At 33.0% G+C, this 26,053-nt stretch overlaps 3 protein-coding genes across 5 annotated transcripts in view; 2 read left to right on the top strand and 1 right to left on the bottom strand.

The window, feature by feature from the left end:
- Positions 1 to 1,354: 1,354 nt before the first annotated feature.
- LOC133174827 (uncharacterized) lies at positions 1,355 to 11,892 on the bottom strand. The gene is made up of 9 exons (XM_061309930.1): positions 11,804 to 11,892; positions 9,272 to 9,423; positions 8,744 to 8,999; positions 7,690 to 7,758; positions 6,798 to 7,526; positions 5,577 to 5,719; positions 4,169 to 4,304; positions 2,605 to 2,750; positions 1,355 to 2,036 (listed from the first exon to the last, which is right to left on the bottom strand). Exons 1-9 carry the CDS (start codon positions 11,865 to 11,867, stop codon positions 1,557 to 1,559), a joined length of 2,175 nt encoding a protein of 724 aa, XP_061165914.1. The 5' UTR covers positions 11,868 to 11,892; the 3' UTR covers positions 1,355 to 1,556.
- Positions 11,893 to 15,006: 3,114 nt separating this feature from the next.
- LOC133174669 (chromosome-associated kinesin KIF4A-like) lies at positions 15,007 to 19,551 on the top strand. Its single transcript, XM_061309762.1, has 2 exons — positions 15,007 to 15,069; positions 17,162 to 19,551. Exon 2 carries the CDS (start codon positions 17,178 to 17,180, stop codon positions 19,275 to 19,277), a length of 2,100 nt encoding a protein of 699 aa, XP_061165746.1. The 5' UTR covers positions 15,007 to 15,069; positions 17,162 to 17,177; the 3' UTR covers positions 19,278 to 19,551.
- A 1,256-nt stretch (positions 19,552 to 20,807) lies between these two features.
- The window catches only part of LOC133174681 (EH domain-binding protein 1-like), a 49,533-nt gene continuing 44,287 nt past the window's right edge, over positions 20,808 to 26,053 (top strand). For all 3 annotated transcript variants that reach the window (XM_061309770.1, XM_061309781.1, XM_061309775.1), the window contains exons 1-2: positions 20,808 to 20,918; positions 24,382 to 24,497. In XM_061309770.1, coding sequence (XP_061165754.1) covers positions 24,397 to 24,497 — 101 coding nt within the window. In that variant the 5' untranslated portion in view covers positions 20,808 to 20,918; positions 24,382 to 24,396. The remainder of the gene's footprint in view (positions 20,919 to 24,381; positions 24,498 to 26,053) is intronic.

Here is a 26,053-nt window from a genome sequence, read left to right on the forward strand (position 1 = left end):
GTTTCAAAATAAAACATTGATTTTATTAGCATTTGGAAGGAACTGATTCTACAAAATATCAAGTTTTCTCAAACTATAATTTTCTGGATTTGACAACATAACTACATACATGTAAATCCAAGTGAACAATATTCATAAAGAAACTTTGAATTTTACATACATGTTTTTCATAGTTCAGAAACATCACAATCATCATGATATTTGGTTAACATTAACTATATGCAACTTTAACAAGAATTCTCAATGGGTAGATAAATATATGTGTTTGTTTTCTGAAAGTAAGGCTTCAAGAACTATCCCCATGCATATGTTAGACAGAAAATAATAATAATAATCTGGCCTTAATATGTCTTGTTCAAAAATAAAAACTTAAAGTAACATCTAAAATGAATACGGCTATTTTTTTTCACATCACATATAATACAAGCATATCTGATATTTTATACATATACATGTACAAAACATGCAATGAGTGAATAATATATACATCAAGCAGTCTGAAAAAAAAAGTGCTATTTAATGACATAAAAATATTATCAAATAAAATGATTCAGTGTCAAGCAGACAAATGAAAATTTTAATCAATTTGTTCCTTTTTCCTTCAAAATAAATTCCACTTGTTGCTATCGTTTTACTTAATTATAATTAATCTGTGTGAGAATACAGCTAATTAAATATGGTAACATCACACTGTATGAAAGTCGTAGACAGTGAACTACTCCAAACTAGTTGTTTTGTCTGAATAACGTACTGATTGAACTTCAAGGCCACATTTTCATAAATTGTACGTTAATCTATATATGAGATGAAATTCATGCAAATTCTTGGGATCTGCACGTAAATTGAGATTATTTTGTCACTTAGGTAAAATTCAGATCATTTGGTCTATCTGCTCTTTTTGAACTTCAATGGTTCTACATATTAATTTTACAAAAAAATAATTATGGACAGCACCCATTTTCTGAAAAATTTAGGTGCATCTTTACACAACAACAATTTTCTTTCTTGTTTTAATTAAATCTCATCTTTAAGTTAAAAAAAACAATCCTTTAAGTAATGAATTTAAAACCAAAACTGCACAATAACATTCATAATTTCTTTCCTTACATATTTTGATTGCCTGAATATATGCTGATTTAAGCAATATGGTAATAAGCATCACTTCTGCACTGAAAATCAATGGTGCTTTCTTAGTACTTCCATACAAATTACATGTATATTGTATGATACAAACTCTGTAAAAAAAGTGCATTATATACCAAATTTTATGATTTCTTCTTGTACAAAAAAGAACTAAAACTATGCATCATAACTGTACAACTTATGGTCAAAACAATCTTTCAGTAATGATCAAATTAAAGTACAATCTATACAAATGAGATTTCTGTATGAGGTACAAAAATGTGATTAAAATTTAATAATTGATAATACAAAATTTGTTTGCTCCCAGAAATAATGAATTTATATTGCAAATCTGTAGCTTATCTACAAGGCAACTTTGCTATAAGCAATATTTTTCAGATCTAGTCAAGAACAAAGGACTTTTGATTCACTTGCTATGAATTCACTGCAATATTGACTCCAAATGGAACAATAATTTTGCGAAGATCGTCAAGGACAGGTTTTTGATCTTGGTCATCCACATCTTGTACTTCACTCAACATATCAGCTTGATTTTCTCCTAAATCCAAAGGTTGATCCATCTCCAATTTAATATCCACTAACTCATCCAAGTCACCTGTCACAGAGATAGTGCTACTGTCCGAGTCTGACTGACCCTCAACATCAATTGACCGCCGGGACGGAAGAATGGTTTGTTCCTTGCTCTTTCTCCTCTGACGCTCGGGACTCCGCCTGTATGGCTTTGTGCGAATTTTTGCAAATTCTTCAACACTTAGCCACCGTATTCCATCAGCTGTTAGGAGTTTTCCATGCCTGGTCTTTAAGTGTCTTTTGTACGTATTTCTTGTTTTGAACCTTTGAGGACAATCTGTACACACGAATGGAGTTTCTCCTGTATGCCTTCTTAAATGTTCCTGAAACATACAAGTAAATGGTCACAGTCTACATTAAAATCAAAACTATATAAATTCTGTCTTGAAAAATTCAAACCAAAAGTGAAGGTATAGCTTGTCAATATCTGACCTCCAAGAATTATATCGTACAAGAAATTTCAGCGAGGATTCAATTTTGGCACTTTTAGCGAGGGTGTTGAAATTGCTAATATTCAGTATCATTAATAATTTACTCTCACATTTGAGGTTACTGATATCTTTCAAGGCGTAAAAAAAACTGCTAAAATTACTTCTCGCTGAAATCAAATACCAATTTTTTGAGAAAAATCGGTAAATTTGTGTCTCGCTAAAAATTCTACTTACACGATATGTAGTATGTCATGATATTTTCTACTTTGCAGAGGCTAAGCAAAATTTTTAGATGTACATATATGCATATATGCAACCTTTCAAGGGTTAAATATATCAAAGTTGAGATCAGAATTTATGTTATTGTGGGGAGGCATCCACTTGCTTCGACATATATTGGTTTACAATAAACATACAATTATATTTGTATTTGAGATGTTCTACCTAATAATTTTAATACCTTGAAATGACTGGGATGTCTAAACTTCCGTCCGCAATCCTTACAAGTAAATCTGCTTTGATTGTTGTGGATGAGCATATGATAGTTCAAACTGTGCTGCCTTGTGAATGTGGTGTTACAAATAAGGCACACAAATGGTTTTATTCCTGCAAATAGAACAAGAAATACTTGAAAGAACAACAGATCCACGTCCTTTAATGACCTTGAAGCTATGATGCTGTGATGTTTGTTACACTGGGTTTCAAAGTTAGCTAAAAGCAAAAAGTTTATAAAACAACATGTACATGTATCTACTTAACCTCTGCTGTACATAACATTCAGTAAGTACAATCCAAAGCATAAGGGAGGGGCAATAATATGACCAACTGTGCATTTTATATTAATTTGTTATCTGCTTCAGTTTTTTTTTTTAATTTGATGATGACAAGATGGCATGATTAGGCTTGTTCTAATAAAGAATTTGATTTCTAAAGAATTAAGTTGTCCAAAAGAATATACATGTGAAAGATTTCTAAGTTCTGGATGAATAATTTGTATAAGAAGTATGTACAAGAATATACATGTGAAAGATTTCTAAGTTCTGGATGAATAATTTGTATAAGAAGTATGTACAAAAAAAATCTGGGAAAAAATTATTGCACAATATACTTTAGCAACATCTATCTTTGAATATATCGTGCACGAAAGATTCTTGATGTACAGTATTTGGCCTGCCATAGTATGGCAGCCATACCATGATAATCACCAGCCGGGGCAAGGTACAACAGTATTTACCAGGCTCTGACATTAAAAACTGAATGCTAAACACTTTGTGAAACAGCTTTCAGTGTTTTTTTTCAGTACTTTGGGATTGGGGGCTGGGGCCCTCAGAATTGGGAGTTTCAGCGTCAATGTAGGCTAAATTGGGAATCTCCCAGAAAACCCAGTCTCTTAAAAAGCGTTGTCAAAAAGCTTTGTTTTTGTCTTTATATTACTTTAACAAACAATTGTTACAACAAATCAAGACTATTCTTGGTATGAATTATCTAATTACTTGCATCAAGAACAATAGTGGTATGAATTATCTAATTATGAAGAAATCCAACATGACTGAACAACAAAACCTGCTTGAACTTCACTGAAAAACATGCAATAAACAAACTTAATTTGATCAAATATTTTGTAAGTTTTTCTTTGGGAAAACTTCCACTACATTTTAGGAAAATACAGCCATATTTTCAATTGGGACTGGGGCCGAATTTCGGCCCCAAATCGGCCCTAAAAAAATCACTGGCTTTACATTTAATGACATACACACGTAATAAGGACCCACTCACCTGCATGACTTCTATAATGATACATAAGAGTAGCACTACACAAGTAATAAGGACCCACTCACCTGCATGACTTCTATAATGATACATAAGAGTAGCACTACACACGTAATAAGGACTCACTCACCTGCATGACTTCTATAATGATACATAAGAGTAGAACTACACAAGTAATAAGGACTCACTCACCTGCATGACTTCTATAATGATACATAAGAGTAGCACTACACACATAATAAGGACTCACTCACCTGCATGACTTCTGTAATGATACATAAGAGTAGCACTAGCAGTAAAAGTTTTGTCTTTACAAATTCTGCAATACAGAGGTTGCTTGTCATCCTTCTTTTTCCCTTTCAATTCTCTTATACATTTCAGTGCTGCTTTCTGTTTGAAAAAAAAAAAGAGTTGATGATTACCATACCTGTGTAAAATAAATCTTCAAAATGGTATTCTGATAAATTATTCATGTTTGATTCAATTCTATACTTATAACTGTCAGTGATAAGATAAAGTTATAAAAGGATTTAAACTTCAAATTTAAACTATAAACTTATTAAATCTAAACATACATAACATTATCACCATTGAGATAGTGATCATCGCAAATAGACCCACTTCTGGCAAAGGATATTAGGGTGAAAGTCCCTTTATCCATGGGCATTCTTTGAGTGAAGTTTACAGATGGGGCAATTGGAGATAAAATGCCAAAGAAAGAATATTTGACAGAGCTTTGCTGTAACCTTAACCACTTACTTAGAAACTTGGCTTATGGACACTGCACACCAATGTGCATTCTTATTGGTGAGTTATGAGCCAGACAGGGCCAAGGGAAGAGAAAAAGATTTCACAGAGATTTTTTGTTTTTTGGCCTTGACCTTTCATCTAGAAATTGATTTAAGGTCACTGCATACCCTCTACCTACAGGCACTCCGTGGATGAAGTATGAATCAAACTGGGAAAAGGGGAGAGAAAACATGATCAGACAAGGATTTTATATAGGTTTTTATTTTTTTTTCCACCTTGATCTTCAATCTAGAAAATTGGTCAATGCACACCCTCTACACATGGATAATCTACAGCTGAAGTTTGAGCCTGACTGGGCCAAGGGGAAAGAAAATATGTCCTGAACAATGATTAAACATGAAGAGGATTTTCTTTGACCTTTGATTAGAAAAGTGGTTAAGGTCACTGCATACCCTCTACCCATGGCTCTAGGTGAAGTTTGAGCATGACTGAGCTAAGGAGAAAGAAAATATGCTCCAGACAAGGATTTTCTAAAGAGATGTGTTCTGACCTTGACCTTTCATCTAGAAAAATGGATCAAGGTCACTGCACACCCTGTACCCATGAGCACTTTATGAATGTAGTTTAAACCCAACTGGGCTTAGGGGAGACAAAATCACTACAGACAAGATTTTTTTTACACATAGGTCTTTCAACCTTGAACTTTGCTCTACAAAATTGGATATAAAGGTCACTGCACACACCCTCTACCCATGTGCAATCTATTGGTGAATTTTGAGTCCGACTGGGCCAACAGGAGAGAAAATATGCTCCAGGCAAATGAAATCAGATGGACAGACAGAGTGACCACTATAGGGCAGAGCAATGGGCCCTAATGAATGTTCCCTTGTGGAACACTTAAGAATTACTAACCCTTTCCCATTCTGCAGATCCTTCTTTGTCCACTTTCCTTCGTTTTCTCAACATACTGAAATCTTCATCATCATTGTACAACTCATCATCTGCTATTCTTCCTTTCCAAGCACCAGGAAACCGTGGCATGGGTGGATAAGGTCCTGCAAATAAGGAATACTTGTTTTAACTAACACTTGTGTCATTCCTATGAATGATTAACTCTCTCATACAATATAAGCAAAACAATTTTATCTTACAGTTTAAAAATCAGTTTTTTTACAAACTGAAAAAAAAAAAAGAAAGAAAAAAATCATTTCTTTTTATCTTTACCCGACCAAATTTTCCAGGGATTTATTAGGTCTGAATGACCAAACTTTGCATGATAATTTTGAACCCCACTGTGGTCCTAACCTGGACCAAGAGGTCAATTATTTTGCACTTCATTAGGATACTTAGTAGATTAACTTGTCTAAAAATAGTCTTGCTATACACAAGATGGTATTCCAAGATTTTTCCTAAATATTAATTCCTATGCATTGTTGCCTAGTTCTAGTCCCAGGGGTCATGACTTCAATGAATTTGATTTTATATGACTGGAGATGCTTGCATATGATTTTGACTACTAACATTTTTTTTTTCATTTCCACTTAAATACATAAAGATTTGGCTCTTTTTTTAAACAAACTTGAACCCCCTTTCTTTAGGAAATTGCTCTACTGAAGAAGTTTTGTATGTAAAATGTAAACTTTAACCACAACAACAGCAGACAAAAGATGGATAAACTTTGATCAGAAAAGCTCAATCAAGCCTCTGGCTAATGTGAGCTAAAAAAAAAAAAAAAGAAAGAAAATGCCTATTCACAAACAAAACAAGAACGAATATCTAACTCAGTAACATTTTCCAATTTTTAAGAAATGAAGTGAAGTATTTCTGAAATATTGAGAAAAAAATAACATTAACTGAAAACAAACTGTGTTTTCAGGTAAAATCACAAAACTGGAAAATGAGAACAGTCAAAACAAAACATACATACCTCAGATTCTTTCATTTTCTAAGAGAGGATTCCATTTACCACTGATTTATATCAAATCATACCATCAATAAATACTGTCAAACTCGTATACCATGATGGAAGTGAAATTTTAGTATTTCGACAAGTTAACTTTTTTTGACTGAAACTATATCCAGATTATTCGTTGACAAAGAACAAAAAAGAAATTCGTGAACAAAAGATCTTACGTTTTCCGGAGTCTCCCACTTTTTCTGTTCCCTCCACTAGATTGATCTCTTCTTCGGGATTCTCATCAATAATCTCTTCAGCACACACAATTATTGTCTTTGAGGCTTCATCTGTACTCGTTCCACTGCTTGACAGTTCATCCATAACAGACACATTGCCCAGACAGAGGATAGGCTCCGCCTTCCTGTCTGGGTGGATGATGATGCCAGTTTTCCCATAAATCTGACCATAGTCAGTACTGTCATTTACCTCCTCCTCATTACTCTCAAATTCAATGTCTTCTATTCCTTTTTTCTTACCAAATATGGTTGTGTAGCCATGATCATGATGAGGCTGAGTTCTGCTTAACAACTCAATAATGAATTGCTCGTTCTCTTCAATTCTTTTCTCCGTGTCGTCACCGACATCACTCTCTTCCCCACCTTCAATCGTGACCTCTTTGGTAGTTTCTCCTTTCTTCATTAGTTTCTGCTGTAATCGAGTTGATTGTTTGTGTGCATATTTTCTAAGCATAAAGCTTCTCTCAGAAAAGTGCTGCTGTATTAAGCTTTCCTTGTCATCACCGTCCACCCTTTCCATTTGTACATCAGCCTCATCTACCAATTCATTCTGGTCAGATGGAACCTGAGCATCAAGTTCTGTGTATCTCTTTCTTTTAGGTTTACTGGTTCTGTTGTACACATAGTTCTTGCTACCTGTTGTTGGTTTCCTTTTGGGTCCTGAGATTTCTATGCAAGTAAATACATGTAACTACACATGCTTTGTTCAAGATAATAGTAAGTTTAAATAATAATAAAGTTGCTGAAAACATGTTTTTTTGCAATCTAGAAGTGTTGTGAATTGTAATTTTAAAAAAATTCAAACAAAATAGGATTGCAATAAAGCAATTACCTTTCTGTCGTTTTTCTTTCACATGCACTGGCTCAGCAACAAACTCTTGCATGTTCTTGTTCTTAGGATCTAAAATTACAGATAAAACATTTACAATAAGATAAAGCTGAAGCTTACTGCTTTAACGGCTACAGGCCAGTCTTCAACAAATCCCGGGAGTCCGATGCCCAGGACCTGGTAAAGTTGGAGGCAGGCATGTGGAAAATGCACACTTACAAGCCCAAAAGGCATGTAAATTTGGAGTCTTAAACCTCCATACATGTATTGATTATAACGATGTACTTTCACTTTTGATTCGAGTGATCAATTCATTCAACAGACATTTCATTTCCATTCAATAAGTACACGTCAAATTAAATAACATCAATCTAACATTGACTATACCTAAAAGTATTTGATTTATTCATCTAAAGTGAAGCGTAAAATAAAATTTTACTGACAGAAGAAAATTCCAACTGCACATTGATCCAAATGAATTTTTTTTTCAACAGTATTCTATGGATCCACAATCCTTTGCAAATTGCATCTCACCATAAACTACCTTCTGATGGTAACAACTTAAGTTCATCAAAAAATAAACTTGCCTCGATTTAACATTTGCTTAATGTATATTGCAGATAGATAACAGATTAAACATTCTTTGTTAAAAATTTCAGACCTCATTATGGAAATGCAACTAACATATGTCATGTAACGTCACATTCTAGACTTTCCATATGTCTTGTGCAGTTTGAAAAGGCAGATCTAAGTTAAAAGTGAATAGGTATCCACAACTGCGCTTGCCCCTACGGTTGCACCATCAACATATTGCATGCTTTATAGTGATTTTAATTCTCTGAGACTTTAAAATATGTTGTAAACTTGATGGATATGACAAATTATCTTATAACAAAGCAAAATCGTCCATCGCTGGCACTTCGTTAAAAGTGTGTTTTACAGTACAATAAATTAACAGCTTATAAGGACAAGACTATGTCCTCTGATTAAACATGAAAACATTAATCGTATTGGAGAGGCCAGATTCAAATATATGCAAAGCTATTGATAATGTTACCTTTTTGTTCTTTAAGCAGATCCTGAATGTGAGCATTTAGGTGTTTCTTCATCCTCAGCCTGGCTTGAGTTTCATTACCAAAACTCTTGTACTGGACCTCGCATTTGTCTGGCATAAGAGCACAGGTAAATATAAAATTTCTGGTGATTTCATTGGATGTTAACTTAGAGAAGAAGTTAACCAGACACCTCTCAGATAAGAGCTGGATCTGTTCTAAATTAAACATCTCCAAATTCTGGACATTTCGCTTTGTAATCTGAAATAGAATTGTCTTTCTCATTTTAATCAATGTTCTAGCTGTTTAGAATGCAAATTTTGCAAAAATTACAAGCTTAAGTTCATCATATATGTTTCAAAGCTGTGTAAATATATCCAATAAATCATGAATTTAAAAGCATGCATCTATGTATATATCAAAATTTTGGTAAAATGTTTTTCTCAATTTTAGAATATGTAATGCAAATTTTACAATTATAATCAATCAATCAATTAAGCTATTACAGCTTTCCAGTAAGTCGACCCCTTTACCCTTTTTGCGGGAGATTTATGCTTGCTTCCTGCGGGTTCTTTCTCCAGTGTAGCAGATGCCACTTGTGCCAAGACATCTAACGACATATATGAGCTGTCTTCATCTTCAGTTTCCACCTTGATCTTCCTCTGTCTAAGTGTTCTATCAGAACCTACCAAATTAACAAAAAATATTTCTTCATATATTTTGCCAACATTTATTTTTTTAGCTGCTGTGTTAAAGTATATCAGGGACTCAGTGACCTCAAAATGCAAGTGAAATTTGGTGGACTGTCAGCAATATCCAGAGAAATGTCAGAGATACAAATTGTGTGCATTGTTATACAGTAGTTTACCTGTGTACCAGGTTTTATCTAAATCAGGCCAAAACTGTAGGAGAACAGAGCTCCAGATAATTTTTTACCCTAAAGTGTATTTACTCCCTGATTTTCAAATCAATGCAGATTTTGATTTTCAGCAAAATTATCACGATTTTAGAGTATTTTGTTAATATATAATGTTTTGACATCTATTTTAATTTTGAGATTGTTATCGAAATATAAGTGTTTAGAAGAGGAAAGGAAAAAAACTACAAAGGACAGTTCCTGCATTCATTTAAATAAATTTTAAAAATACCCATTAGACTTTTTGCTAAAACTGAGAAATGTTCTTTTTTGAGAATGAAGATCATACAGTAGGTAAAGTTACCATAGGCACATAAAACTTTTTCTTTATTTAAGATGATATCGTAACAAGAGTAAACCGAGAGATAAAAAATCTTCATTAATAAGGCAAGTTGAGAGAAATCAGATGAACCCATCATAAAAAAAAAAAACGTTGTGTACAAACCGTGTGTAACCGTCCTACTAAACAGAAAACTCTAGAGAATCTAAGGGAACTCTTGATCGGTAAATTCAAATACATGTTATGCGTAATGTCCCTCTACAGCAATTTATTTATATTTAATTGGTCTTGAAATTAAACAGAGCTCGTTTTTATCGATATGGTTTTAATATGGTCTTCACTGGGTTTTTTCCCCTTACCCATGTCCTCTCTGTTTTCTTTACTTATGTATTACACTTGTTACAATATCATCTTGCATAGATGACACAAGCTTTTGTGTGCTTAAAAGTACATGTAACTATGCCTAGTGCATAGTCTTTCTATTTAACAAAATCGATTTCAATATAAATCTTTGATTCTTTCTCCTTAAATGAAAATCGTCGTTGCCATTACTTGAATATTCCTGGTTAATAAAACGCTTTTAAATCAGTATTTCGTTTTGAGAAAAATCAAACACTGAGTTAATCTCAATTCATATCGTTAGCTAAGTTGTACTTTTATTATTCATACCGTCGCACGCAGTATACTTTCGTGGTGTAATGCTTATCTACAATTGCTAATGCGTAACTGTACGCCCAGTTTTAATTTTCAATGCGTATTTTGTAAAATTCAATGCGTATTTCTGCAAATACGCACCTTATCTGGAGCTCTGGGAAAATTTAAGTAATGTTTTGGAAAAAAAAAAACATAGAAATGGCCTTCTTAGAAACAATGGCAATACCATTTGTCAAGATCAAAAACCAAAATCATGTTTATTACACATATTGTAGTCTATGTAAAAAGTTTCATTGGCATCGGATAAAAAAATGTAGGTCCTGGAGGAGTTAGTAGCATTTTAAAAGAATTTTTAAAGTAATTTCTGCTTTATTAGCCACTGAATTACAGTTCAGCAATAATAAAAACAAAGAGAACATTATGCATCTTTTCTTTAAGGAATTCAAATGACACATCATCAAATTTAACTTTACTATAAAGCCATGCAAAATGTAAAATATCCACAAGACTTCCATAATAATATTATTAACGCAATTCTGGCATGTCTCAAGAACAATATAAAATTTAAATCATAAAATATAGGCTTAATAATTGATTTAATTCATTTAACAATATATTTTTCTAAAAACAGAAAGAAAATAAAAGTAGGCCTATTTGGAAAAAAATTTTATATTGATACTTCTTAAATTAACTTTTAATCACACACATTACAAGATTTTTTCTTTTTCCAAATGTAAATAAACTTTGCAGATGTCAGCACCTTGTGTCAAATTCACATATCTTGTTTGTATGTGAAATTTATTATTTTTTATAGTAATGAAATTATTTCTATTTCATTTCTTTATTTTTCAAGCATTAATTTTTGTGTCTATTTATAGTCAACATAAATTGATTTCTTGCCGCCATTTTGAAAGCGTCTGCCATGCCGAATAAAAAGTTTATGTTTAAAAATTGTTAAATTTCCGCACCAAGAGAAATAAAAATGCCATTCAATGAATAGAATAAGAAATACAGTAACGGTTTTCAGACATGATGACCGTTGTTAACGATGCGTAATGCAACAAGAACTGTCTATTCGTGGGTTTGTGTTGCCTTGTTACAATAGCAGCCGACACCACCAACTCTTTTGTTTACTCTACGAAATGAAACAAAGATACCCTTCCATCTTCTGGATTTAATCAAAATAACTATCAAAGACTTTATATATTCTATTACCTGGAGACACCGTCTTTTTAGATTTCTCTTTGGTCAACTTTTCTTTCTGTTTTGGTGTCGCCATTTTTCGCGCACCTTGCAACTCGTCTGCTAGATCCAACCAGTTACCCAAATATAAGTATAATTAAAAATGGTTTTTAATCACATTTTAATGAACAAAAGTTATTGAATATAACATAAGACTAAATTCGAGCATATTTCATAAAGGTTTAATAAAGTTTTTTTGGAAAAAGTAAAAAATTACGATATTTGATTATGGGGTATAGTAGAGGTATCTAGACGATTCGGTCCTAAAACGGTTCAGTCCTCCTCGGGTGAATTTTCTTTTTTTCTCTCTCTCTTTTCATACTATTCCACCATAACAGTCCCCCTTTCTATTCGTCAGTTCTACGACATACTTGTTTCCCGTTTATTTATTGATTTAAAATTATTAATTAATTAATTAATTTTATTTTATTTATTTATCTATCTATTTTCAGTCATTCATTCCATTATTTATTAATTGTTTATTTTATTTTATTTTCCCTGTTCACGTTTCGCAAATAGATTTACAAGATTGATAATGATCTTCACATTTTTCAGAATAATATCATATATGTAAGCTTACTTTTAGTGTGTAACATACAATTTGATTGATTTATTTATTTTAGTGCTGAACTATGTAGTATGAATATACATGGCCGTAGGATCCGAGGGGGCACGGGGGGGGCACCAAAAAAATTTTGCCGATATATAGAATACTATAGAAAACATAGCTACTGTATGCTTGTGCCCCTTCAATAATAACGTCTGATGATCTTTTTTTTTCTCTTTTATTTTTTGCTTGTCAAGAAATTTTGGTACTTGATAGTCCCCCCCCCCCCCCAACTGAAAATGTTATGTTTGTGCCCCCTCATAGTGAAATTGCTTCCTACGGGCCTGATATATATAGTTCTTTTATATTTTACAACTTGACAAGCATTGATTCACCTGTTAGTTAAATGCATTTTAATATTCTACCTGGAGCCCTAGCTTCCATCGTATTCAGTGTTTGATGACAGTATCCAAAATTGAGAGTTTTGGGAACGCAAGATTTAAGAATTTAAATTTTGTGAAACTGCCTAATCCCCCTTTTTCTTTTTTATTTTTATTTATTTGATAATTTATTTAATGATTGTTTCTGTAATATTCATATTGCAACATTCTTATTAAATTTTCTACGACCAAGTTAGTGGTCAATCGTACCTGTCTGATAACGACATTAGACATTTTAGCGGTTTGACAGGGCGTTTAAGCGGAAAAAGCAGGTCCGTAGAACGCGGGAGGGGGGAAGGGACACTTTTCTGAGTATAGTATTTTGCTGTAGTTCTATATCTGCCTGTTTCAATTTCTAAAGGGTGTCAGATTTTTTGGGAAGCCCCCCCCCCCTTTTGAAACAGTTGCTACGGGCCTGAAAAAGTGGACGTTTTAGCGGAAAATTTGTGGACATTTTCGGAAGATGTAAAAAACATTTTAGCGGATATTAAAATAGGATGTGGACATTTTAGCTTATAGCTGAGTAAATATGAATACAGTTATTCCTCTACCGTTAGTCAGACAGTCTGTTGCGTCCTGCTCACAAACGGAATGTTGAAGTAAGATTTTGAGAAGGATAACGTAAATGCATATAACTTTTTATTCAAGTTTTATTGAATTATAAATAATCGGGGAATCATCGTTTATTATAATTTAATACAGTTCATTTCTAAAACACTATCAAGTCAGAAAAACAATATTATGAATATATTTATACTATTTATACATCTCAACATTTGAAGAAAAAGCAATAATTAACAGTTTAGACTAAGATATTTTTATTTGCTCTATAGATTGATTTCATAAAATATTAAAATTTGTCTGCAAAACCACCTGATTTATCTACTTAATGAAAAGTTAGTCTGGAATAATAATCAGATGGACTAAGTGCATGGTCTAAGCTTAAGGGCATCGCATCTGATGTTTTTAAAAAGAATAACTTCATGGCGATCAAAGGTCACTCATGATGTTATCTTTATACTGCTAATCTTACAACATTTTTTTAAGATAACAATATTAAATTTCATAAGCTGTTAATGAATATGTATATATTTTTAAAATTTATATTTATCTATTTTTGTAGAATTTATTGATTTTAAAATTCGTGTCATACCAAAAATCACATAACTTTTAGAAGATAGAAAATGTTTCTTTACTAATATATGCATATTTCTCAGTAGTAGTTTAGGTATGAGTATATTATTAAAATAAAGAAAAATAATACTACAGTAATTTCTATCTTACAACTTGAGTCGATTTAAAAAAAAAACATCTTTCAATTATGGAATCGTCGCCTGCATGGGGCAGTTGTAAGAGCGTCTGCTCTAGAGTCTCGGAGTAAGGAGTTGATCCTTACGTCGCGGGTTCAAATTGGTCCACTGCGGGACGTGGAGACCGGTCCTTCGGATGAGACCATATAAACCGAGGTCCCGTATCCCACTAGGTGCTGGCACGAAAAAGAACCCTCACTCATCTAGCGTTAACATATATCGGGAAACTTTGATTTTTGATTTGAACCCTGTTTCTAAAGAAAGGGAAGGTACACTAAACTTTAGGTTTGTTCATCCAGTGGGCATTAAATGGCAGTTTCATTGTTGAAAAATTGCTGGCACCCGAATTAATGGATCTTCCATACAGACAAAGGAATAACTGAAATGTTTTTATTAAATTTGATAGTGAACATTTAAATTAGCACAAGTTGAAATATTTTCAACCCTATTTGTCTATCATAAATCATATAGATCATAGATCATATTTCGGAACCGTAGGGGGGGGGGTAGGGGAGGCTTAGCCCCCCTCACTTTTTTTTGCAAAGATAGACATAATATAGGCATTGAAAATTGGGGCTTACCTTTTTTCGTTGGTTTAGCCCCCCCCCCCTCCCCATTTTCAAATAGCCAGCCCACTTTCAATTTGCTTCCGACGCCTTTGTCTTGATGATTTATATGAAAACTATATAAACAAAATTTCTGTCTCCGTCCGAAATAGTTTACATTCCCCCCCCCCCCTAAAAAAAGAATTTTATTAAATTTTGATAAAGACATTTATTATTGGGCAAACTTTTTGCGCTGTTTATTAACTTAAACACCTCGGACCGAATTGACCGTGGGCCGAGTCCTACAATCACTTATGACGTCATCAATATTTGTGTGTTTACAAACACCTTGGTGAGATAACGCGAAAAGCCATTAAGGAATGTAGAATAGCCGTAGGTAAATATTGAATGACTTATTTGTAAATTGTAAAATTAATTTAGGAGCATCTATTCTTTATTATTGCTGTTTTCCAACAACAAGGATTCAAATGATAAATTTACTAATAACTCCTGCAAGCAAAGTCAGATTTCAAGTAACATTTAGGAATGCAATATTTCGAAATCTGATGAAAACGCAGTCTTCCCGTATGCATTCCGATATATTGGGGAAAAACCGGTAAATTGTTGATTGACTATCGCTTCGTACGTCCAGATGTCTACATCATGTAGTACATGTACTCAAAGCTTTATGAACATGGTGAAAGAGTTATACCCATATACCACTATGAACAGGTCCAGCACAATCTCTTGATTTAGCTATATAGCTTGAAATAGCTATATAGCTTTATTAAGCTATTCAAAATAGCCTGATAAAGCTATTTATGTCCAGTTTTTCAGAAAAATGTTTTTTTTGTAAGAAATGGACAAAAAGTCACAAGTATTTGACTATTCATGTATGTACTATGGGCTATCAAAACAACAACCAAAATCAAAGAAAGTTTTAATATTGCAGCATTTGAATACTTTTAAGCAAAAGATGTATTTCCATTGTTTGAGTAACTGTACACTACCTTGTGTGCGTTGAAGTGTGGATAAGTGATTGCTTCTCATTGTACTGAATTATTACCAATCAATTATCTTGTTGACCATAATTGGCCTCCTTTACAATTTCATTGCAGAAGTAACTGTATCAATTGCTTTATATAGCCCCAAAACTTTTAGAACTTTGAGTACAAAGTCTCTTAAGGTCAAGATCTAGTAAATGAAAAGAGCCTACAGATTTCTCAAACTTGAGAAATAAATTCCTTTTATGATGCTTTATAACTATAGCTCGGTCAAATAAGGTGTATCGGGGCATAATTTGTAGGAAAACAAGACGAAAATTCATTTTGTAAACCGTCATTTTCAATGAAAAATTAAGACAGCCAGTCATGAATATGGGAGTTTTTTCCATATCAGACAAAGGAAATGCATCCAGATTGCCTACAGTCTCTCAGAAAATGGTAATTTGTATGTTCTTAGCCTCTTCTTTAAAATAATGTAAAATTGAATATAGGTATCGGGGTTACTTTTCACATGATTTCAAATTGAATGCCATGAAAATACTTTATTTTCTTCATAATTCTATTTGAGTTGTAAAGTACGGGAAAAGAAAAGTTTAAATTGTTTATGACGTCATAATGGATCTAGCACCAAAAACACAGTCTAAAGTCATTTACTAGATCTTGACCTTAAGGAGATGCAATTTGATGAGTGATTTTTACATGCATTATTTTCAGAAGAGTTCAAGGCTGAATATTATCACTGCACCAAGGTGCGACTTTTTGTGCATGCTGAGAAAATAACACATTTAAGAAAAAAGTGTGATAAAATAGCTAAATCAAGCTATTCTGCATAGCTTAATAAAGATATATACCGGTATCTAAATCTAGCTATATAGCTAAATCAAGAGATTGTGCCAGATCTGATGAACCCCCACCCCCCTGCATCTAGCAATGCATAGCCAGGTTTTTTTAAAGGTCTTGAATTCAGGGGCCTGGACTTTTCCCATTAGGAAAAAATAGAGATATTTGCTTGAAATTGGGAAAACCTTTATACAAAGAATTTATACAAAGACACTTAAAAAGAACAAACCAGTGCATAAACATGATAAAGCAGGTATAACTGGACTTCCTTTGTCTTTTAATTTAAAAAAAAAGTTTACTTAACAATTTTGAGGCAAAAATTGTAATCTGTGGGCTATGAAGGAGATTTATGAATGATAAAACTACCCTGCTTTGCCGTTTTTCATTGCTTTGGAATTTAAAAGCAAAAATTGGGAAAAATAATTGCTTTTCAGCATTTGCCTCCCTAAACTCCCTAAAAAAATGATAGCTTACTAGAATTTAGGTACTGAATGCAACAACGAGTTTTCAAGATGACTGAATACAAATTTATAATCATAAGACAATGTTAATCCTTGGTATTTTTTAAGTTAAGGATAAATCATGTAATTCATTGTGCTAATGTACATTGTTCAATATTTTTCCCCCTTATTTTTCAAGGTGCAGTTCAAAAGCTGCCATCATGCCTGAAAGTGTACCAATCAAAGTGTGTGGACGATGTAGACCACTGACTCAGGAGGAGGCAACTAAAGGGGTGAAAAGTGTGGTCAAATCTTCAGGAGACAAATTACTAATTGAATCGGGTGGGAAGGAGCATTCATTTTCTTTTGATGGAGCATATTCCAGTGATGTAAAAAATGAACAAATTTACAAAGAGCGGTGTGAACCAATTCTACAGAGAGCACTTGAAGGATTCAATGTAAGCATTATTGCTCTTGGGGCAACAAATGCTGGAAAGACCTATCTAATGTCAGGGACTGAGAGTGATCCAGGGATTGCACCTTGCTTCATGAGAAATCTTTACCAAGCCATTGGTGAGAGGAGCAACAAGGAGTTCTTCATCACTGTTTCCTACTTGGAGGTTTTAGATGAGAAGATGAGTGATTTGTTGAATCCTCATGTCAACCAAATGAAGATTCGTCATCACCCTCATAAAGGTATCTTTATTGAGGGTCTGTCTGAGATGGTGGTTCACAACTGGGAGGAAATGAGTCAGCTGTATGAGCAGGGGACAAGAGTTAGAAAAATGGGAACCAATGATATCAGGGCTAACCAAGCCAGGGCTCATTCAGTTTTCACCATCACAGTTGAACAGAGAACAAGACAGTCCAGTAAAGTTGGAGTTAGATCTGTTATTTGTTTGGCAGATTTAGCTATGGGCGAGGCTGGGGGAACCTCAGATACTCACATTGTTGCTGGACTTCAGGGCCTAATGAATGTCCTTAGTGCTCTTGGGGGTCCCAAGAAAGGGAGCAATATACCATACAGAGATTCTGCAATTACTCGAGTACTTCAGGACTCATTTGGTGGTAACACTGTTACCCTGATGTTTGCTGTCATCTCACCAGTTGACAAAGCTCACAAAGAGTCACTGACCACACTTCAGTATGCCTCATATGCAAAGTCTGCTAAAAACCATGTCAAAGCAAATCTGGACGAAACAGCAGAAATCATTGCTGATCTGCGGGAAGAAATTGCAAAGTTAAGAGATAAGATTGCATCAACTTCCACACCCAGTAGGGATGATGTACACAAGCTTGAAGATCTAGTGCAAGATTTACAGATAGCTAAGATGTCAACATGGGCAGAGAGAGAGAAGCTGTCCAAGAAATTTGAAGAGGAGAGAAAGGTTAATTTAGCAAACAAGGGAATTCTTGACTGGGTCATGGATAACATGAAAAAGGGAAACAAAGAGATTCAGGAAAAGATGCTGCTTCTACAGAAGGAAAAGGATCAGGTGACTGCACAGTACACAGAAAAGAGGAGGGTAGTGGATGGTTTGAATGAAGAGTTGCAGAAAAAAATTGCTGAGTACTCAAAGTATCAGGACAGTGGAAAATTAACTGACTCTGAAACAAAGAAAAGAGTGACAGCCATCCATGAAATCAAAGAAAGACTGAAGAAGGAATCGGAAGGGTTAAAGCAGATCAAGTCCCAGTTAAGAGATCTAGCAGAGAAGCAGAGGGAAGAACGAGATGAAGTCAATTCCCAAATGACTGCCTTGAAAGGAAGCACTGAACTACGTCAACAAGTGGAGAAGGAGGAGCGGCTAAGAGTGGAGAAGGAAAACAGGGCCATGATAGCTGACGAAGTGGAGAAGATGAAGACGGAACTGGAAACGGAAAAATCACACATTCAGTTGAAAGTGACTGAAAATAAATCGCACAGTGCTCAAGAAGTCGCACAATTAGAAATCCAATTGGCAGAGATGAAATTAGAAAAATCAGTCACAACCATGAAGATTCAACTCTTGGAGCAAGAAAAGGAAAGGCTGATCAAAGAACTTGATGCGGTATACCAGGTACATAAAGATGAGCTTGAATTTCAGAGGCTGCATCACCTGGAGACTTTTAGGACATACAGGGAGATGTTTGAGGAGCAGAAGGCAGCACTTGACCAGCGATACAGACATCTTCTGGAGGATGCCATACAGGATGCTGTCTTCTTGTCCAGCAGGAATAATGAACTTCAGGAAGAAAGTCAAAGCTTGAGACAACAAAATGCCGAAATGAGGGATGCCATTACAAAGCTTGGAGGACGCCTCCCAAGTCAAATTGTGTGACATTTCCAGTCTCTAAATTCTTCTGTGATAATATAGTATTGTGATAAAGATACAGTTATTTACAGAATTATAGGTATACAGTCATTATATCTTCTAATCCGAGCCATTTTTAAAATTTTTTATAACATAATTATATTTAATTTTTACAATTGACATTGACCTTAACAGCAATGAGTTTATAATACACAAATGGATAGGTCATTCATTATCACTGATTATACATTTAATACATGTAGTAATTAAATTATCAAACATATACTGGTACTTCAGAATTCATGATAGCACATGAAAATTGTGCTTATTCAATACATTCTATACATTTTGGAAATGTTGAAATATATGTATTTTTAATGAAGTTTATATTATTTCAAGTTATGTTAAAACAATTTAATTAATTCATTTAATCAAATGAATACAGGAAATTTGTGTCATTATATTCAGTTGTTGAAAAGCAAACAGATCTTTATTGATTGAGTAACCAAGTACTTTACTTGTTGGAATTGTACAAAAGTTATAGGTTTAATTGTAACTTTCACTTGTTTTCAACCTTTTTAATATTTAGCATAATTATATAAGACAGCAGGAACTGTCTGTGGATGACCACACCCCTTGTATTTTTCAATTTATGAGATATATATATATATAGCTAGTTCTCTTTAATGCCTTTTTTGCTGCCATGTATAACCACAATTTATTATATTTTATGATTGATTGTGTAATTTTTATATAGCATTTCTTTACAATATGAATTCTGAGAATTAACAAATAGTTATTATTGATTTATCATTAGAATTTTTATTTAAACCCTTGTGTAATACACTTAACATATCTGCATGTTCAGTGAAAAGAAAGGAAAAAAATTCAATAGTTTGCAAACGCTGTAACTTTACATTTATTTATTCAAAATGATTCTTATGATTTCAAAGTGCAATCTACTTTTGTGTTAATACATATATCATGTATATTGTTGCTGCATTTTTGTTTACCAAAAAAATGAATAAATCTTTCATTCTTCTATTTCTCAGTGGATTTTATTTTATTGTTCCATATTTAATTGATATGAGAGAGATGAGGTGTTCCAGAAAATATACATGTAATGTGTTTTACCAGTATATTCAGAATTAAAAATACAAAAACAATTTTGTGAAAGTTGACAAAATGCATTTTTTATTATAGTTATTTTTTTAATTTTTATTTATTTGAGGTATGAAAGGACAGTTGTTTCCATATGTGTTAAATTCTGATTATATTTCCCCCCATTTTATTAAAATTGAAGAAAGTGTGTATCATTAGCGTGTGTATTTTACCTGGAAAATGTCTACGAATAAACTACGAACAGGCTAGTAGATCAAAATTGTAGGGTTGCACTAATTGCCTCAAAGTAGAGATAAATAGCGACATCCGGAAAACTGTTATTCCCAAATTAATGTACATTTTGCACTTATGTATAAATAGAATGATGTAGTTACAAAGATTGACGAAAAGTGTCCCATTGCACCAATCCGATTATTTGCCACCCTTTAAAACATCAAACGACTTGCACAGAATTTATACAGAACGTCAGCCAATGTTATTGTCACGTGACTTATCATGGATCTCTCCTTGTGGTGTGATTTCCCGTCAGTGATGCTCGAGGTCGATGTACGTATTTAGATATCCATATTAAGTTATTTCACATTAAAACTGGTATCCCCAAAACTTTTAAGCCAGTCTGGATACGCTGTTCGCTGTTCTTGAGTTTTAACTCCTTATTTATAGATAATTACAGTTTTTTGTCTTTTGCTCTATTATGTTGATGAGGCAACATGGAGATAAACAGTCTATACCCGATTATTGTTAGTTGGAGGGGGGGGGGGGGGGTTACGGATCTCCTGTAAACTTGAGTAAATCATAAGTTGTTCTTAACATCCTTTAAATCTCCTTACTATGACCAGGTTCTTGCACACTGCAGTATGTCAGCATTGCGAGTGTGGGATGTAGTGAAAGAGCAAGTGTCTTTATGTCCAGTACATTTTGTGAAAATAAATATCAATGCTATATAAACCGAGAAATAAAAAGGAGATAATTTAACATTCATACCAAGGAGAGAGAGATTAATGAGAAATTTTTATACTAAAAACTAAATCTATTCATGCAATAATTATACTTCTCTCATCAATATGTAACTAGCTATTCAGTGTGATTAATCATCCCTTGGCTTTTCTGTGACTGACTGACAAAAGTTAAGGTAATGTTATTTTATAAGTGCACTGTAAGGTGCACAGTGTAAGGTAGTTGGTCAATGCTTTTGGCTTTTAATATGTTCAAATACACTGACTTTCATTAGGGATGGGTATCGGCAGAAATTTCGTATCGTGATATATCACGATTTTCCCCAAAAAATATCACGATAAATCGTGATATTTTTACATACAATTTTTACTACAATTTCGTATGAATTTCCATAATATTTCCTAAAAATATGCTATAAAAACATAACTTTACTGTTTAAATATTTATTTATTTAATATAAAGAATGTTTGGATGCAGTTGTTTAACTGTTTTCAACATTTTTTACACTTCCTGTAATTGTCATTCAATAGATTGAACAAACAAATGAATATTTATAGTTATGTACCAAATACCGGTATTTTAGACTTCGTATCACGATACGTATCACGCAATAAAAAATCGTGATATACCGGTATTCCGATAAAATCGCGCATCCCTAACTTTCATGCAACCTGAGTTTTTGTGTGTGCTTATATGAAGCTGTACAGTTATTAAAAAAGATAAACAGATTATTTTGATTAAAAAGGAATGTTGATGTAAATTAGACTGGAAACCTCTCTATAGATAAATATAGATAAATCTTACTAATCAACTTAAGTACATGACGTGCTATTTTGAGCCAGGTTAATGATTAATGTAATTTATTTATCTGTTTATGAATGAGTCATAATGTAGACCACACCAAAAATTGTCTTATCAGGACTGTGAATATTCAATGAGAATTCTTTCAAGCATGTGAAGCCAGATATGTAATCCAGTTTTCCTAGTTATAGAAAGAAATCCGTAATCTGTATAATTACATGCACCCTTCCTGTTTGATAACAAAGCATTGGTTTCCTCATTGTAAAACACCTACTTCAACAAAATTCCTTTGAAAATTTCCAGAAGTTATTTTACTTTTCGGAAAATGAAGTGTGCATTTATCTACGATGACAGCAGGTTAACCAAAAAAAAAAAAGATAGCAGCTAGCATGTAGTACATACATGTATATGCCATTGACATGAATCTGCGTGAATAAGATAGAAATTATCCATGTCTTACACATGTCAAGTAGATGTATAAACATTTATAAGTATTCACTCTTAAATGTAAAGTTTTAGAAACTTTTTTTTTGTATCAAGTATTTATATTATCATTTTCGAAATTGTGTTGATTCACTTCCTAGGCTGGACTTCCTGAAGCTGCTTTTGTGAAGGAACATAGTAAATAGAGATACTTAACATATAGTGCATGGATACCTAACTGTATCTGACAGTGTATACAATTTGATAGAAAGTCTTGGGATGTGGCTTAGCAAGATGTTTTAGCTTTAAATACTATCAAAATCAGAATTTAAATGGTTTTATGCATATGCCTTTCATCATGTCATATAATCTGGTACATAAGTTAATATAAGTCACATGATAAGGAAAATATTTGACTAGTTATCAAAAGTGCAATACACATGACATAATGCTAAACAGTCAAAGATGCTCTTCTGCATGAATCTGTTGCATTGTTTAGTTTCGCTATGTAAAATCTATTTGACATTTTAAAAAAAAACTCTTCCAGCTTCTGTGTAGTTGAATCAAAATGAGTTGTTTTTCAATAAAACCTTTAATGTTAACCTTGACCTTTGACCTTAAAATTGATGACATTTTATGATTACCCCCTGGTATTTGCTTTTCACTTGAAAGACAAAAATATTTTTTCCCCAGTAACCCCCACAGAGTTTGCATAATTTTTGTAGATATTTTTATCAAAATAACTGTCATTAAGCTCTGATTTAGGTGACCTTTTCTATGTTGTTGGAATAGATGTGATGCTTTTAGCTGACATTTTGAACGTCTTTTATTCATGATAAGCCATGTCATGGATGACCAATCATTTTCCTTGTTGGACTTGATTTGTAAATGATAAATGTTTTCCAATACCACTGGGAGAGGTATCTTTGACCATAAATTTAGTACATTGCACCTATAGTTAGTTTTATCCCTTTTGTTAATTTGAATTAAATTGATCTATATATAACCATGCTAACTAAACATGAAGATTTGTGAATACCACATGGGGAGCTTCATCACAAGCCACATATTTTTTTTTATTCTATTTCCAAACACCTGTAGTAAATAGAATGGACATAAAAATGTGGGACTTGCAGTGATACATATAGAGTTGACATTGAAATCTATAATGTAAAATTTTATGTGTGTAGGTAATTGGTATTTGATACATGTACAATCAAAATTCAATATCTTGAATAAAGTAGGACTGTTGAAAAACTTTAGGTTATTCGAGGGTTCCAGATATTGAATTTGGAACTCAAAAGTGATATGTTTGGTCTTCTAAGTCACTTCTACATGTCCCAAGGTATTTAATTTACATGTATATTGTCAAAACATGTGAAAAAATTGATATATATATATATCCAGCAATTTGAGATATTGAAGTTAAAAGTTTATAAAGGAAAGGTTGCTAGGACTTTTAGCTCATATTGACATACCGGTATCCTTAGAATTAGGTATATGATAACAATGTTTGAGATACTGAAGTTCAACATATATTGTTGTTCAAAATGCAGAAGTTTCTATTTTAAATACACTGTACATGTACTGTTGTCATCTTCATTTCACTTTGTCCTTTAATCATTGATTTGATAATTTATTTGGAAGGGCAAGTATCTGTCTAATCTGCCTAGTTTCTTTGTATTATATGCTACTTTGGACTGGCCAATAGCCACATCTTGATCCATCTTAACAATTCAATCAATATTTTGCAATCTGGCTGTAGCATATACTGTAAGTCCTTTATATCCTTGATTAAAAACACATTTATATGTATATTCTGTTTCAGACAATGTAATTAAAGATGAGTGTCTGGAAGAGACTACAGAGAGTCGGAAAGGACGCCTCAAAATTCCAGTTCACAGCTTCATACCAGGAACTGGAAGTGGAATGTACCAAAAAATGGTGAGTGGAATTTTGGGAATTGTCAAAAAGTTGGTACTTTCTGGTGTACTTGTTGACTGCAATGAATGATATTTTTTGAGTGGTTATTTCCTTTTGCACATGTGTTTTTGTTTTAAATCAAAACAAAACAACAAAATTGTTTGAGAATTAATAAACTGTTACCAGGAGCATTTACTGGAGTTAGTAAATCATGGGAAACAAAATTTAAGGATAAACATCAGTGTACATTATATGTATTTCATAGAGAATTGATTTTGTTCTGCAATATTCTGTGTTCAATTGGTGAATTAATGAAAAATTTGACCCTATTAAAAATAAGTAATTTTACTACAAGATACAAGATTTACAAGATTTATTAGTCCAATTTGAGCCCCCGGAGGAGCAAAAAAAGATTTACAAACATGAAACAAAGAAGGAGGAAGATCCAAATGATAGAACAAACATGATCTTAAATATAATGAGCAGTGCTTAATTGTATAATCATTGATAAATGCATCTACAAGAGATGTATACGAGTATACATATTGTAATATAATAATAACATATAGTCAAGTAGCTGGAAAGATACATATATGCATATTAAAGAACAGAAGAGATAATATATTGCCATTCCTACATGTATATACATCCCCAAATATATTTAAATTTTTCAGTTAAGGTAGATTATCAAGGAATCTAGCAAGAGATCTTAGGATCTCAGGGTCTTCATTAGTCATGAGCCAAAGAAATTGATTATCATATGATAGGGACTGAAAATTTTTACATTTATTATTACAAATATTTATAAGTTCAAGTCTTTGTACACTAAAATGAGGACATACAAGGAGAAAATGAATTTCATCCTGAATCTCCTTGAGATCACAAAGGGAACAAAATCGTTCATCTTTAGGTATTTTTTGATATCGTCCAATTTCAATTTTAAGCCTGTGAGCTGATATTCGTAACCTAGTTATGACTGATCTATGTTGATTGTTTGTTAAAATATCTAGATAGGGTTCAAAACAAAATTTAGTCTTTAGGCATGTGAAGGTAGATAATTTACCTTCTTTATGCAAATTCCTGTCTTTTTCCCATGTAATTTTATAGAAGTTAAGTAATATTCTTTTCAAGTTTATTTTAAACCGTGGGAGTGACATACCTAAAACATCACTAAGTTTAATATCAATATGGTTAAGTAAGAAGTTAATACAAGAATACCATGAAGTAACTCCATTTTGGTGTAGTGTTTTGGAACATTTATAAGCCTCACTAAGTAAGGGAAATTCCCCATCTAGATTCTCTAATCTATGCCAATATAACAACATATTTTTAATGACATCAAAGTGTACATTCAATCGTCCTAGCTCAGATCTTACAGCAAAGTTGCTGCTTTTACTATGAACCACTAATAAATGTTTGTAAAATTTAAGATGCAAACTTTCGCCTTCTAAAGTTTGGTATATTTTATCTAATGTTATATTTGGATTTCTCTTAAATTTGGAAGTTGATGGGTCAAAAAAAACCCATAACTCTGAACCGTACAGGATAATGGGTTTAATAGTGTGGTCAAATACATT

The sequence above is a fragment of the Saccostrea echinata genome, unplaced genomic scaffold (genome assembly GCF_033153115.1).
Source record: "Saccostrea echinata isolate AGI-Se365-2 ecotype Australia unplaced genomic scaffold, CSIRO_AGI_Sech_v1 ptg000002l, whole genome shotgun sequence".
Taxonomy (NCBI): domain Eukaryota; kingdom Metazoa; phylum Mollusca; class Bivalvia; order Ostreida; family Ostreidae; genus Saccostrea; species Saccostrea echinata.

What these genes read in the sequence shown, in the direction of transcription:
- LOC133174669 (XM_061309762.1), top strand. Translation starts at nt 17,178, where the DNA reads ATGCCTGAAAGTGTACCAATCAAAGTGTGTGGACGATGTAGACCACTG.
- LOC133174827 (XM_061309930.1), bottom strand. Translation starts at nt 11,867, where the DNA reads ATGGCGACACCAAAACAGAAAGAAAAGTTGACCAAAGAGAAATCTAAA. An exon ending in ATAAATCTCCCGCAAAAAGG is followed by an intron (nt 9,000 to 9,271) that starts GTAAAGGGGTCG and finishes ATTCTATTTCAG; the next exon opens with ATTACAAAGCGAAATGTCCA. An exon ending in TCATTACAGAAGTCATGCAG is followed by an intron (nt 2,751 to 4,168) that starts GTGAGTGAGTCC and finishes TTCTATTTGCAG; the next exon opens with GAATAAAACCATTTGTGTGC.